The sequence below is a fragment of the Histoplasma capsulatum genome, genomic scaffold (assembly GCF_000149585.1).
Source record: "Histoplasma capsulatum NAm1 scaffold_10 genomic scaffold, whole genome shotgun sequence".
Taxonomy (NCBI): Eukaryota; Fungi; Ascomycota; class Eurotiomycetes; order Onygenales; family Ajellomycetaceae; genus Histoplasma; species Histoplasma mississippiense.
Genome location: NW_001813973.1, coordinates 941,929 through 956,101, shown reverse-complemented (window position 1 = coordinate 956,101; position 14,173 = coordinate 941,929). Strand labels below are relative to the sequence as shown.

Genomic DNA, 14,173 nt, shown 5'->3' with positions numbered 1-14,173 from the left:
CAGAACGACTCCCTCGATGATTTCAAAAGGCTTAAGAACCATTGGACGACCCGCATTTTGTAACTCTTTGAGGACAATGGAGTTCAATTTCTTGTCATTAACCCAGAGCCTCGATACTTTCTCCTTCGATTCCATTCGCCTTCGCGAGCGCGACGAGAGCAGGTTCGGCGGGGACGATAACCGCAATCGGCTTAACTTGATCTGTCGCGGCGTGAATCAAGATGTTGGCGACGACAGCTGCGGAACGATATATCGACTCTAGCTTTTCCAGAGCAATGTATTCACCATTCAGCGTCTTAACCAGGTTCTTCTTCCTGTCGACAATCTTCAGATGGCCGTTTTTGTCAAACTCGCCAATATCGCCGGTCATAAACCAACCATCTTCCGTCATAACCGCTTTGGTCTCTTCTTCGTTTTCGTAGTATCCTTCCATAACGCTAGGGCCACGAATCCAAATCTCACCCTGAGGTGGGTTGTTCTTCGAGTAATAACCTGCCTCTGGAAAATCAACAAGTTTGATTTCGATCGATGACGGGATATCACCAACGGTGTCAATGTTCCATGCCAAAGGATCGCACAAGCTACCCATAGCACTGGTTTCAGTTAAGCCATATCCATTAATCATTGGACATAGAGCCATGGAAAGGAATAATTGTGTGTCCTTGGAAATCGGCCCGCCACCGGTCAAGGCAACTCTGAGTCGACCTCCAGTCGCTTCCTTGACCTTCTTGAAAATGATTGCATCCAAGACGCCTGATCCCGGAAGGCCAGTAGACATCAAGAAGTTTTTGGCTCCAAGACCTCCCCAGAAAAGTCCCTTGACAAGCGCGCCACCCTTGTTTACATTGCCGATAATTCCCTTCTTTACGGTTTCCCACACGGCTGGTACACCAACCAGGACGGTAGGTTTCAATTCACGAATATCGCCCTTGCAGTTACGTACGGACGCGTCCGAAAGTGTCTTGGGGCTTCCGTAACCCATAGTCCCACCCCAAAAAAGGCAAAGATTTTCGAATATAAACTCGAGGATATGCGATTGCGGAAGATAGGTCAGGAGAGTGTCGGTTGGGCCCAAAACATGCCCGACATTAGTATTTGCTCCGGCCACTGTAAAATTGGGGTTAGCAGGTGAGGTTTACTGAGCTAGGGATTCAAAGAAATTATTGACATACTCCCCGCGATAACCATGCGATGCTTCAAAGCCACACCTTTCGGCGGTCCGGTTGATCCTGATGTATACATAATCGTGCCTTGAAGAAGTTACACATTTAATTAGAAAATGAACCAGCAACAATGTACCATGTTGGGTACTTACACAGATCTTCCGGGGTTGGTGGTACCGGATCTACGGGATTTTCTTCGCCAAGCTTCCAGAGATCTTCAAAGTTCAATATGTTGACATGAGGGAAGGCAGCCTTCAGGCTATCAATATGTTCTTGCTTGACCTCAGTTGCCGTGTCGTAGATGACGTGTTTAATATCCGTGGCATTCTTCAAGATACGAGTAAGAGTGGGGATGAGGGCAGGGTCCAGGAAAATGGCGCTGCTATGTGTCTGGACCAGGGAATGATTCAAACCATCCTCTCCCAAGGAGTCGTAGGCGGTCACCGACGTCATTGATTGAGATGAAGCGCCTAGGAGATGTTAGGAGAGGCTCATAAATGTGTGAATGAGGTGCCATCGGAGATAAATACCATGTGCCATTGCCAACCAATGCGCGCTACATCAAGGAAAACGAGTAGAGTTAGCATAATATGCGAGGTAGCTAAGGAAACACAGGAGGATGGAGCCAGCAGGGCCACGATGCTGGTGCCGGATGGCTCACCTCGTAGAAGCAAATAGGTGGAGCCTGCTATTTTTTTTGAGCCCAAGATTCCTGAGACCAGCACCCAGCTGCAGTGCAAGCTTCTCGAATTCGATAAAGCTAAGGTAAGTATAACCGCTGAGCTCGAAGAATGTCCATGCTTTATCGACCTCTTTCTCCACTCCATCCACAATCTTCTTGACTTTCTTATTCTCGACATGGGTCTTAACTATCCGGCGCGATCCGACCGCTTTGGCATCTCCGTGCGTCTTCGTGCTCCATGTGAGGTTATCATAGAGGGTTGAGATATCCGGGTGAGGTGTGCTGATGAGGCCATCCTTAGCAGCAGGATTTCTTCGGGGAATGGTTTCCCCTTCAACCTTTTCGACACCCGGAGCTTCAACAGCAAAGGGAGGTTTCTTGGTCATACGAGGAAAGAGAAAGGAATCCTTTTTGACCATGGTGGCTGAGTTGGCACTGGACGTCTGTCAGACAGCAGGGTTTGGATTCGAAATGGGAGAGGTTCGTAGGCAGCCAGGAAGAGTATGAGCCCTGACTTCGAGGCACTGCACCGAGAAATCAGTCGTTTCAGCTTGGGGCAGAGGGAGAGGGGGGAGCAGAGAAGAAAACCAGAAGAGGATCGAAGAAAGAAGAGGAGAATAAGAGGATTAAAAGGACGGAGATGGGACGAAGGCGGTGGTGGAGATTTGTCGAGCGTAGCCAAGGTAGCCAATCCCGCCAGCACAGCCAGCACGGCCGTGGGAGTTCCTCTGTGCCTGATGGTTCCAAGGCTGCATTCGCCTAAGTAATAGGGACTCAACCCAGCAGATGCTTGGCGCCGATCGTATCTGTGGTATTGGGCTTACTAGCCTGCCAAACTCGATATGATACTGGTACCGCAAAATGAAGGCACATTTGCCGAGGAAAACGCAAAAAGATACTTGGTCCCGTGACTCAGAATATCGCGCTCAAAATGCTATTTAGGAATCCATGAATTTGAGTTTCTGCTGGGATATTTATGAGACTGACTGGGCCACCCAGATTAGATCTAGACACAGCGGGATACGTGGCTGCTTGCTTCAAGTGGATGATCAATGTACACGGAGTTGCTGGGCAGAAGCCTGGTTTTGAAGCCGAGTAGAAATCCTTGGGTGACTATAAATGCCGAAAGCAGCATTTACCTCTCTTTGATTTTGCTTGCGATCCACACAGCACCTGGCGTCCTGCCCTTCTCCTTACATCTTGTGGAGCTTTGCTTTGGTCCATATTCCATAGTTACGCTCGGCAACCAGCTTCAACCTCGGAAACTCTTGTTACCTACTAGAAGGCACAAAAAATACCAACCTCCCGAAATAATCATATGGGTTTATTTGTGATCTGTGGACCAAGGAGGAGCTGCGATTGAGATAACGAAGGGCCCTTAGCTACAAGCTAGCGCATGGCAACGAGTTGACAGGGAACTCTGGGGTTGAAGGGAGCTGCCCAGGAGTTAGCTCCCATTAGCTTATGTCCGATATTGGAGGGCGCAATTCAGATGACTTTGAAGTACAGAAATACTCTTGGCTCTGTTGTCAGTGTGTGTCCAGAATTAATATAATATTTTCATCAAAACAGCAGTCAATGATCTCTTGATAAACCGTAAGGAACCATGAACTCGCATCGTCTCCCAGGTCCTCCACCTCCTAGTGCAGAACCAACTCCCGACCCCTTGGGCCGAGACCCAGACTAATTTTGTCTGGATTACGGCATGGCATTGTTCCCTGTATCTGGGCGAATAGGGGCATCGTTAGGACAGGACAGAGACTTCGCCCAGGCCGCTTTGATTCCTTTCTCTGCAAGTCTCGTCGTTGGTGGATCGGTTTTGAGCCAGAACTTTTTCTTGAGGCGGCGCCTAGGCCGCATCGGGAACAGATATTTCTGTACCATACAGAATGTTCCGTACATCAAGGCGTAACGTAGGAACACAGGCATGTACAGTACACGTACCTGCACCACCATAGTGACATCAAATGCACATGGAATGAGTGACAGCGAGGGGGGCCAAAAAAAGTTCCTGCATAGGGTGCACATGAACAATGATGTCGTTTCTCAAACATGAAACAAATCATTCATCTTTATTTTTAGAGAGTTCCAGTGGGACAGGTGAAAGGGAGAACCCCCAGTTGCGACGGTGAGGTGGCTGGCCAGTATTTGTATGTTGTAAATTATTCAGAGTATATTCTCATATTTTCACTTGAATACCATCTTTCATTAGGGGCTTTGAACGATCGAGTGACGCCATGGTGCTTTGGCTTGAACTGATCAGCAGCTGCTGGCAGCGAGTTGAGACAAATGAAGAAACGGTAGCTGGAGTGACTGTCAATCACTATCATTAATCTTGCTTTGAATGTGCTCCTCTGCATGACATGAACCTCGGCCATGAATCGTACTAGAAATTTAGGTATCAAAATATTTCGCAAGTCTTCAATCGCATGGACTGTGTATTCAAAGGGAGCCTTGCAATGCTCACTGCGGTCAGAGCTGGCTGATGCGCTCAGCCAATCACTTCCTCTGATACCTGAACTTTGATCATCTGGCAAAAGAACTTTTTATTCGAAGTGGAACCAGGAAATTCAGTCGTTAAACTCCTTGATGATCTTGAGCGGGCCAGCGCTTTGAACTACCACAAAATCGATGGCCCCTTTCTTGGCCAATAGCCAGACTCTGGGATAAGCCTACGGAGTACCCATCACGCAACGTCCCCAAATACAGTGGACTCTTTCCACTACTGCGAAAATACGCGGCTTCTGTGAAAACCAAGGCTTGAACCACCACAAAAACACCAAATTCGACGTAAAAGTGCTCAAATTTGTTTGACTGACGGCGAAAACCCCATTCTTGTCGATTTATATACATTACAAGCATCACCATGAGCTCGAATGAAACTGAAACTTAATAATAATTATGGATTAGTTATTTGAAATCTATATTCTTACGACACAGTCAAGTCAAATATTGCCAGGGTCTACTTGAATGTGAAAGTGGATAGAAATTCAAGGTCAGATGTCCTAGCCACGGCAAATGGTGAGCATCAACGTTGGTTAGAACTTGGCAGGGCTTGGATAGAGTTTAGGCCCTTTCCTACCTTACTTATTTCACTTTCTCGGCCACTTTGCCCAGAGTACTCTATAACCACCACGCCAACTAAGTAGGAGAGAATACCTCCAAGACAATAAGACAAACACAGCAGGTAATTTCTCATACTAAATTAGCGTAGCTGGTACAAAGTGGCCGAGAAAGTGGTGTGCCGAGCCTATGCTAAGTACAGTGCAATTTTTCCAAGAACTAGTGTTCACACGGCTGACGTGTGATCGATATGTCCCGTCCTCAATGCCAGTCACGGAAAATATCGAAATAATAAGGTGATTTTAGCCATGATGAGAATTAGTTTTTTCAACCAACGTTCAACTTTTTGATAGTTAACCGCATATAACCAATGAATAAAAATTCTACCCGAGTGTAACTCCACGGACTTGGTAATGCTTGGCACCAAGATCTTATTGTTGAAATCCATTACCGCCGAAGGTAATCCTTTTCACAACTACATACAACCATGGCCCATGATCAACCTATACCAAATTCATTACTGGTATTCTATTTATTCTCCTCTATAGTACTAGTACTGCTACAGGAGGCGCACTAAAAGAGTGGATATCAAACAAGGGATAAAAAAAAATTATCTCGCCTAACCCAGTCCATGCTTCCCTTGCTAGCTGCCAAAAAGTAAGAGGAGACGAGCTCACCTGGCTAAATGTCTTTACTTGAACATTTATTTGCTTCCGCGGATGTTGTCTACAAGAACATGGTGCTTCCCTTCCTTTTTATATTATACCATATAGTTGATACGGAGTACTCACGGCGCTATCATTATCAGAATCAGAGGACTCGGAATATCAAGAAAAGGAGGGGCACCTAGCTAACGTTCCTGACACATCCAGATGCAAACCAAAAGGAATATGAAAATGTCTATCCGCTTTATATACATGGAGTGACATTTGTCATCTACTATCAGTCGATGATGCACTTCGAGGAATTCTTAAGGGTGATTGGCCCTGAGGTCAAAGATGCTGAGGAAGGTACTTCAAATCCAGCAGTACATCCATGGGATACTTCGACATTCGCAGCAGAATACTGAACAAAGCATCTGCGCTCTTTATTTGAGAGGAAACCGTAGAAGCCTTTTACCTGTACTCGCAGGAATTCCCCTCACAGAACCTTGGATTTGTTGATTCGCGCGCCAACACCGTCGACTTCATCATCCACGGCCGTGATTTTCAAATTCGCCAATCGCCAACTATCCTCTCCTCATCCCGTTCAGGCGGAACTACAGGCGCAGGTATGTGTTTTTATAAAGCCATTTCATTCTATACTGGTTTACCTTTTGGTGGTCTACGTCTTTGCAAAGAAACATCAACGTTTTCTAACGTAGCCGAAATAAACTTCCAATCCCATCTGCTTTCAGTGTTATGGAAAATCACCCCTTTAATCGCAGAATGGCTCTCCTCCAAACAAAATATCCTCTGGACATCATCAATCTTAAACCAGAACTCTACAGTCGTCGAGCTCGGCTGTGGGATCTCGGGGCTTATCGCCCTCACCCTCGCCCCATCTATCGGCCATTACATAGCCACAGACCAAGAATACGTCCATAAATTATTAAAAGAAAACCTCAAAGAAAACACTACAACCAAAGTCAGTGCCACAACTTTGCGGCGTAGTGATAACCATCACCGCCAGTCGCGGCGCGGCTCCCATAAATCGCCAACAACCCAATCTTCGAATGCAAAACACTCCGCATCCCCATCCCAACCTGCCCCGGCCACCAACACGGGGAACGTAACCTTCACCGCGCTGGACTGGGAGCTCGACTCACCTTCCACCCTCAAACAAGTCATCATGCCCTCCTCCTCATCATCAGCCAAAGTCATAACAACCAAAGGGGGGAAAGGAGAAGAAGGAGAAGAAGGAGAAGAAGGAGAAGAAGAAGAAGAAGATCCCGGCTTCGACCTCCTCCTCTCCTGCGACTGCATTTACAACGATTCGCTAATCGACCCATTCGTGCAGACCTGTGCAGAAATCTGTCGTCTGCGCCCTGGCTATACGCCTACGTCTCTATCTAATGGCACATCCCCACTGACGCTGCTTTCAGCGCCTCCACCTCTTTCCATGAAAAGGAGGCCAACTATATGCATTATCGCGCAGCAACTGCGGGCGCCAGATGTATTTGAATCGTGGCTAAAGGCGTCACTGGAGGAGTTTTGGGTGTGGAGGGTTTGTGATGAAGTTCTTGAGAAGGGAGTTGGAAAAGGAGAGGAGGAAGGCTTTGGCGTGGGTTTGAAGGCTGGGTCAGGCTATGCGGTTCATGTGCTGGTTTTAAGGGAGTAGGGCAATTTGGTATTACGTATGTACGCCGACGTACCTAAACATGTGTATTGAATAGTTATTAAGTATAGTGAAAGGAGGTAAGGGGGGTTATGTAACAGTTTGATGTGTAGCTATATAATATATCTGGGCTTTGGAAAGATCTGGCTATCTCGCTATGATTCGTTCGAATGCATCACACCACCTTTTGAGACAAAAACAGCCGCGGACCAAGTTCTCCGCAATGGCTACACCGGGCACCAGATTTCTCTCACCACCAAAACCAGGGGATTTTCTATAATTAGTTAAATGCACGAGAATCACAATAATTCGTCTTGTTCCTGGCGATATGATTTATTCCTTCTGGCATTTGTACGCCGTGAATCTCTTGTGGAACGCTTCGCCCTCCTTGCAGCGAATTTCAAGTGGCTGTAAGCGCTGGCCAACAAAAAGTTCATCAAATCATTCCCTTTGTACGGAGTATGTTTCCATCCATGAATACTGGCGGGTACAACCTATGTAACTGGAACAATCTAATTCAGGAAATGGTTCAACTCGATCAGAAGTCTTCAGGCTCCCATACTTGGATCATTACCGCCTCGTCTTTGTACATTTACGAATAAAAACTACGTCCCACTAACAGTTACTGCATAATTACCCCTTGCTTCCTACTTTTTCCTCTCCTCAGGCTTCCACGTCGTTTCAACCTCAAATGAATCCTTCCCAAGTTCCTCCCAGTCCAGCCTCCCCCACCTCTCCGGCTTCTCCAACGCATCCACAAAATGCTTCATAGCCAACACAGCCTGACCCGCCCATCTCTCCTTACTAACTTTCCCTACCCCAACCGCCAACGGGGGCATTAAGATCCTATCAATCCTCCTCCTCCTCCTCGCCTTCTTCCCCTCCTCCTCCCCGCCATCCCCTCCATCCCCTCCATCCCCTTTCCTCTCTGACCTCTCGATTCCACCTCTCCACCTCCCCCATCAACGACCACACACACTTATAAACAACCTCCCGATCCCCACACCACATTCTCCGGCATGCGCATCGTCGGACACAGCGCCACCCACCTACAGCCCCCCAGCGCCTTCCCCGCATTCACAATCTCTTCCGGAAACGGTACCAGTGTGCAGGTGCCCGGCGGCGCATAGCCGCGCCAGCGCTCGTAGAGCATTTTCTGCGCAGCACGCGTTAAGGTGAGGTACGGGTGGTCGGGCAGACAGAAGGTGCGGGAGATGGCGTCGTCGAAGGCGCCGTCAAGACGGCCATAGGAATTGGCGGGGGAAACGACGAGGTCGAAGGGTTGGGTATGTGGGATGGCGTTAAGGCGTTCGTTGAGGGGGATTATTTTTAGCTTTTGCTCGGCTTGTTGGGTCGGTTGGGGGGAGGTGGTGGTGGATGAAGAAGGGGAGGAGAAGGTGACCGCGGGCCAGTGCTTGCGGAGGGCGTCCTGGAAGGCAACTATGTTTTCTTTTTCTCTGCAAAGGAGGAGGATTTCGGGGAGGTCGATGAGGGGGTTGGGTGTTGGAGTCGGAGGGGATGACATGATGATGTTTTTCCACGTGTAATATCTGAAGGAAATGGAAGTGTCTCTAAGTGGTTGTCATATGCAGGGTTAAATAGAATTTCGTGGTGTTAAATCGGTTCATCTTATGATGTCAGCGGCTGCAGTTTGAGAGTTGGTCCCCCCGCCCAAGCTGAGGCCGTAAATTATTACCACGGGTGACAACACAGAGCCTTCCTTAGTTAACCAACGTTATGTAAAATATCAGCTTCCAATGAGCGGAGAACTTTAGTCTTTCCGCAAGACTGTCGTCCATCTGTCTTATGTAAATGATTAAATTTTTTTTGAAAACGTCTATCTATCTGCTGACCAACGAGTTTGTGTATCTGGAGCGTTTAGGTGCTAGTTTTGAATATTTGAGACGGTGTCGAGTAAATCACCGTCAAAGAAACATTTTTTCACCTCGTTATCCACTCCCTCTTCTTTCTACTAACTCTAGCTTAACATTGGATACCGAGAGATGCTCCCTTGTATCTGACCACCCTGCTGTCGACAAACGCCTTTCAATGGCATCTCTATGGTGGTGACAGGACAGGCATCCATGGCTCATTTGCTCACGGCTTCGCGAGGAGGAAGGAGACCGTCAGCACACGGAATAAATTAAAACAAAATATATGCAGGGGAATCACTTCTTCTCCTATGCCACGCAAAAATCGAAATAGGTGGGGGGTTGGGGGCTTGTCAACTTGAAAATAAGAGGGGCCAAACGAACCCGACAGCCACAGCCTTCGGCCGGATAACATACCGACAAGTAGACATCGTTGCCGCCTGCATTTTTCTCCCTTCTCTTGCAATCCTCCTAATCCGCCGCCTCATCTCCTTCTTCCTCAGAGCCCTTGCAGTCGTAGAGGCTTGATCAGCCATCAACGGCATTTCCCCCTTCGTCAACCCTCCCGCAAGCCGAATCAGCTCCTCCTGTAATTTCTAAAGTTGATAGTTATGATTGAAATGAATATACGTAAGTTTGCTTTCACTAAATGGTTCCCAGGCAAAGTGAAAGGAAAATTCAAGTGATAAACGAACAAGGAAAAATAAAAACAAAAAGAAGAAAGAGGGAAGTAATAAAATGAGAATAAAAAATACGAGTCAAAGGTCAAATATGTGAACGTACCCGCTGCTTCACATTCGCCCTCCCAACCTCCGCCTTAAAGGCCTCATCCTCATGTTTGCGCTTCTCAGCTACAGCCGTGTCGGCCACCTTGCGTTCGCGTAGGACTTCGCTGCGCTCTACGTATAAATCGATCTTACGCTGGAGGTGCTTCTTGATGCGGCGATTTATGCTGGCCAGGCCGGCTGGTGTCATTTTCCTTATTTTTGGATTTAGCCCCTTTTGATTGCTTTTGTCTGGGGAAAGCCGGATGTTGATTCTAGCACTGATTTCGGAAGGGGGAAGAAAAGTGATCTGTAACGAGAAGGAATGGTGACGAATGAATGATTTCTCTCTGGGGTGGTGGATATGAAAAGGTCAATTAGGGGAGGCCAGAATGGAAACCGGAATTGCCCCGTTTTTATCAGCTATGCATTCGCGTAGGGCTTCGATATCTCGGAACAATAGGTATGAAAATAGCTGCCAAAGCGAAAGGGTGAACGTGGCAGGGGCAGTTTGTAAATGAAAGGCGTTGAGCTTTGCTGGTGTGAATGTGATGAGGAAGCCCATCCACTGATTTTTTTTTTTTTGTCTAGATATGTACGCGCTTAAGAGGCTTGGAACCAATTCATTCGCACAGGATAGAGTGAAATGACTGGGGTGTTTTAAGTCAGAAGTCAGGAGTTCCGTGAATGGGACCTTGTGCTAGATCCGAGCTGCAAAATTGTCAATAGCAGTGAACGATATGCTTGCAGAAATTGAACCTCGCAGAAATCTTCCAGAGTTTCAATTGTATGTACTGTACTACTTACTGTATAGGTACCATTACACCAGCGCATTTGCGGCCGTCCTCTGAATTTTAAGGGGGATAATGCGACCAGGTTGCATTTGGGGGAATGGGGATAGAAGGTATAAGGATAGTTGGACCCATGACTGTCCCGCATGTTGAACCAGTGTGCTAACGGTGACACCAGGAAATAAGAATACAAGGTGACGAAAAGAAGGGTAGGGAGGCAGCAACACGAAGGAGAAAATCATTTACGGAACTAAATAGGTATATGAAAGCCAACTGACAATAAAATACTATAAGAGAGGAGAATGGTAATATTCTAATCGTGGACAACGGAATAGAGGAGAGTGGGTTTCAAGGAGAGTTGAGGGAGGGGTGGTGGGAGGTATATAGAAACCACGCTTCCACGACCTCGTCTACTGCCACCCAAACCAATCCATCCATAGAATTCTCACCCAAATGCTGCGGTCTGCTATACAATAACATATACCTGCGCAAAAATGGTTGGGTCGACTTCGACTCGGTCGGGTTAGACGGGTTCAACCAGCCAACAAATCCAAACTACCTTTCTCCTCTTCCCCGTGTTCCGGCTCGCTTTTTTGTTCGACATTCAGAAAAAACACAACACTTTTTCTGCCTTGAGTTTTACCCACCGCCGCGCTTCCCGCCCAGTTGACAAAAGAAATGAGAAATTAAGAAAAAAAAATCATCATAAGAAAAAGGGAACTTTCTCGCCTTCCCCCTAATCCCTTGGTGACCGTGAACAAAAAGTAATAAAACATTCCCCTGAGACCAGGATAAGAATGACGATGGTTGCTTATGCGGAAATAAAGCAGATGACACGTAAGATAAACTCCAACACCAAGTATGGGGCGCATTAAAAGAAATCAACAGGCTGGTATGTGTACAGGGAAAACTAAAATGGAACGAAAAAATGACAAAGCAACAGGGTTTGTGTGAACATTCACAAAAAAACAATAAACAGAATAAAAGGCCTCTAAATGACAAAGGAAATAGGTTCATTTGACGAAAGAGGGAAAAAAACAGAGTTAAATCGAATCCTTGTTGTTTTGATTGAAAATGTCAAGATTTAACGGGCAAATGTTCATGGTTTCTTCTCGCCCTCGCCACCCTGCTGGTTCTCGGTCGATTGTTGTTGTTGTTGCTGCTGGCCCTCCTCGGAACGAGCCTTGTGCATCTTGTCGAAGAGGGTAAGACTGGCGTTCTGGAGCTCGTCAACCTTGGCCTTCATCTCCTCAGCAGAGATGGAGCCTTCACCGGATTGGCTATTGGCAACAACCTCACGAAGGGCCGCGATCTTCTCCCTGATCTGGTCAGCTTCAGATTTGTCAAGTTTGTCCTCAAATTCCTTGAGAGCCTTCTCGGTATCATTCAAGACGCTGTCAGCGCGGTTGGCAGCTTCAATAGCAGCTTTGCGCTCCTTGTCCTGGGCACCGTATTTCTCAGCATCGTCAACCATGTTCTGAATCTCGGAATCAGAGAGGCCAGAGCCGGAAGCGATTGTGATGGACTGATCTTTATTAGTTGCCTTGTCCTTGGCGTGGACGTGGACGATGGAGTCAGCGTCAATGTCGAAGGTGACTTCAATCTGAGGGATACCACGATGAGCAGGGGGGATTCCAACAAGTTGGAAGTTTCCAAGGAGCTTGTTGTCGCGGACAAGCTCACGCTCACCCTGGTAGACCTTGATCTCGACAGCAGTCTGGAAATCAGCAGCAGTGGAAAAAGTCTGGGACTTTTTGGTTGGGATAGTAGTGTTACGGTTGATCAAGCGGGTGAAAACACCTCCAAGTGTCTCGATACCAAGGGAGAGAGGGGTAACATCAAGGAGGAGAACATCAGTGACCTCACCAGCGAGGACAGCACCCTGAATGGCAGCACCAATCGCAACAGCCTCGTCTGGGTTGACTGACTTGGCAGGCTCACGGCCGAAGATGCTCTTGACGGATTCAGTAACTTTGGGCATACGCGTCATACCACCAACGAGGATGACCTCCTGGATGTCCTTGGCCTGGAGGTTGGCATCTTTCAATGCCTTTCGCACAGGTTCGACAGTTCGGGAAATCAGCGGGTCGACGAGAGCCTCGAGCTGGGCACGAGTCATTTTCGAGTTGATGTGTTTGGCACCAGAAGCATCAGCCGTGATGAATGGGAGGTTGATTTCGGTTTGAAGAGCAGACGACAGTTCAATCTTAGCTTTTTCAGCAGCCTCACGGATACGCTGGATAGCCATACGGTCACCTGAAAGATCAAGTCCGGACTCTTTCTTGAACTGGTTGACAATGTGGCGAACTAGGCTGATATCGAAGTCCTCACCACCGAGATGGGTATCACCGTTGGTGGACTTGACTTCAAACACGCCCTTTTGGATTTCGAGAATGGAGATATCGAAAGTACCTCCACCAAGATCGTAGACTGCGACAACGCGATCTGCCTCACGCTCAAGACCATATGCGAGGGCAGCAGCAGTGGGCTCGTTGACAACGCGAAGCACATTGAGACCGGCAATTTGACCAGCATCCTTGGTAGCTTGACGTTGGGAATCATTGAAGTAGGCAGGAACAGTAACGACACCATTCTTTACAGGTCTGCCAAGATATGACTCGGCAGTCTCTTTCATCTTCTGAAGGACAAAACCACCGATTTGGGAGGGCGAGTATTTTTGGCCCTGAGCCTCAACCCAAGCGTCGCCATTGCTGTGTTGAACAATCTTGTAAGGAACTTCTTTCAAGTCTCGCTGGCACTCCGGATCAATGAATTTGCGTCCGATCAGACGCTTCGTGGCGAAGAGGGTGTTCTCAGGGTTAACGACAGCTTGGCGCTTGGCAGCAATTCCAACGAGTCGCTCGCCATCCTTGGAGAAAGCAACAACAGAGGGAGTTGTTCGTGCGCCTGAAGAGAGGAGGTCAGTTTCCTTTATTCCCAGCTGAGGGATCATCTGGAGTGGGAAAAATAGAACTCTGACCTTCAGCGTTTTCAATGATTCTTGGAGTCTTTCCCTCCATGACAGCCACAGCAGAGTTGGTAGTACCTAGATAACATATCAGTTAGTTTAGAGCAAAAGCCGGCCATAATTGGCGATACACATGAATGACTAAATACTAGAATAGAACATGGTAGAACTCAACGTGAGTAATACGTACCCAAATCAATACCAATGACTTGGCCCTTTACCTTCTCCTCTCCCGCTTCTGTCGAGTTCCATCTCCGAAAGGATGTAGTGGGAAGTTTGTAGGTGGAGGAACGGGCAAAAGAAGGAACAGTGCGAGGAACCTAATTGAATGTATTCGAATCAGTCTGACATTCTTATATCAAGTTGAGCTGAAGCACAAGTGATGACAAAACACATACCGCACGGGAGAACCGGCATGCAAGCATTATGAGAGGTTAATCAAAATTATTATTTTAAGGGATAAAATACAAGAGGAGAAGATAGCGACAATAGTATTACACGCGAAAAGAGAAAGGAGGTAAACACAAAGGCGGAGTGAGAGGAAATGGGAATTTG

At 47.4% G+C, this 14,173-nt stretch overlaps 5 protein-coding genes across 5 annotated transcripts; 1 reads left to right on the top strand and 4 right to left on the bottom strand.

The window, feature by feature from the left end:
• Positions 1-97: 97 nt before the first annotated feature.
• On the bottom strand, positions 98-2,264 carry HCAG_08180 (conserved hypothetical protein; the record flags this gene model as incomplete). Its single annotated transcript, XM_001537021.1, has 5 exons — positions 98-1,107; positions 1,173-1,250; positions 1,316-1,633; positions 1,694-1,719; positions 1,825-2,264. 5 exons carry the CDS (start codon positions 2,262-2,264, stop codon positions 98-100), a joined length of 1,872 nt encoding a protein of 623 aa, XP_001537071.1.
• A 1,279-nt stretch (positions 2,265-3,543) lies between these two features.
• On the bottom strand, positions 3,544-3,801 carry HCAG_08179 (predicted protein; the record flags this gene model as incomplete). The annotated part of the gene is made up of 2 exons (XM_001537020.1): positions 3,544-3,720; positions 3,790-3,801. The coding sequence occupies 2 exons, from the start codon at positions 3,799-3,801 to the stop codon at positions 3,544-3,546; spliced, it is 189 nt and encodes a 62-aa protein (XP_001537070.1).
• A 1,520-nt stretch (positions 3,802-5,321) lies between these two features.
• Positions 5,322-7,227, top strand: HCAG_08178 (conserved hypothetical protein; the record flags this gene model as incomplete). The annotated part of the gene is made up of 4 exons (XM_001537019.1): positions 5,322-5,367; positions 5,781-5,918; positions 6,017-6,178; positions 6,305-7,227. 4 exons carry the CDS (start codon positions 5,322-5,324, stop codon positions 7,225-7,227), a joined length of 1,269 nt encoding a protein of 422 aa, XP_001537069.1.
• A 644-nt stretch (positions 7,228-7,871) lies between these two features.
• Positions 7,872-10,070, bottom strand: HCAG_08177 (conserved hypothetical protein; the record flags this gene model as incomplete). Its single annotated transcript, XM_001537018.1, has 5 exons — positions 7,872-8,178; positions 8,274-8,795; positions 9,202-9,327; positions 9,480-9,691; positions 9,879-10,070. The coding sequence occupies 5 exons, from the start codon at positions 10,068-10,070 to the stop codon at positions 7,872-7,874; spliced, it is 1,359 nt and encodes a 452-aa protein (XP_001537068.1).
• Positions 10,071-11,749: 1,679 nt separating this feature from the next.
• On the bottom strand, positions 11,750-14,043 carry HCAG_08176 (heat shock protein SSC1, mitochondrial precursor; the record flags this gene model as incomplete). The annotated part of the gene is made up of 4 exons (XM_001537017.1): positions 11,750-13,557; positions 13,631-13,696; positions 13,809-13,938; positions 14,017-14,043. The coding sequence occupies 4 exons, from the start codon at positions 14,041-14,043 to the stop codon at positions 11,750-11,752; spliced, it is 2,031 nt and encodes a 676-aa protein (XP_001537067.1).
• Positions 14,044-14,173: the final 130 nt, after the last annotated feature.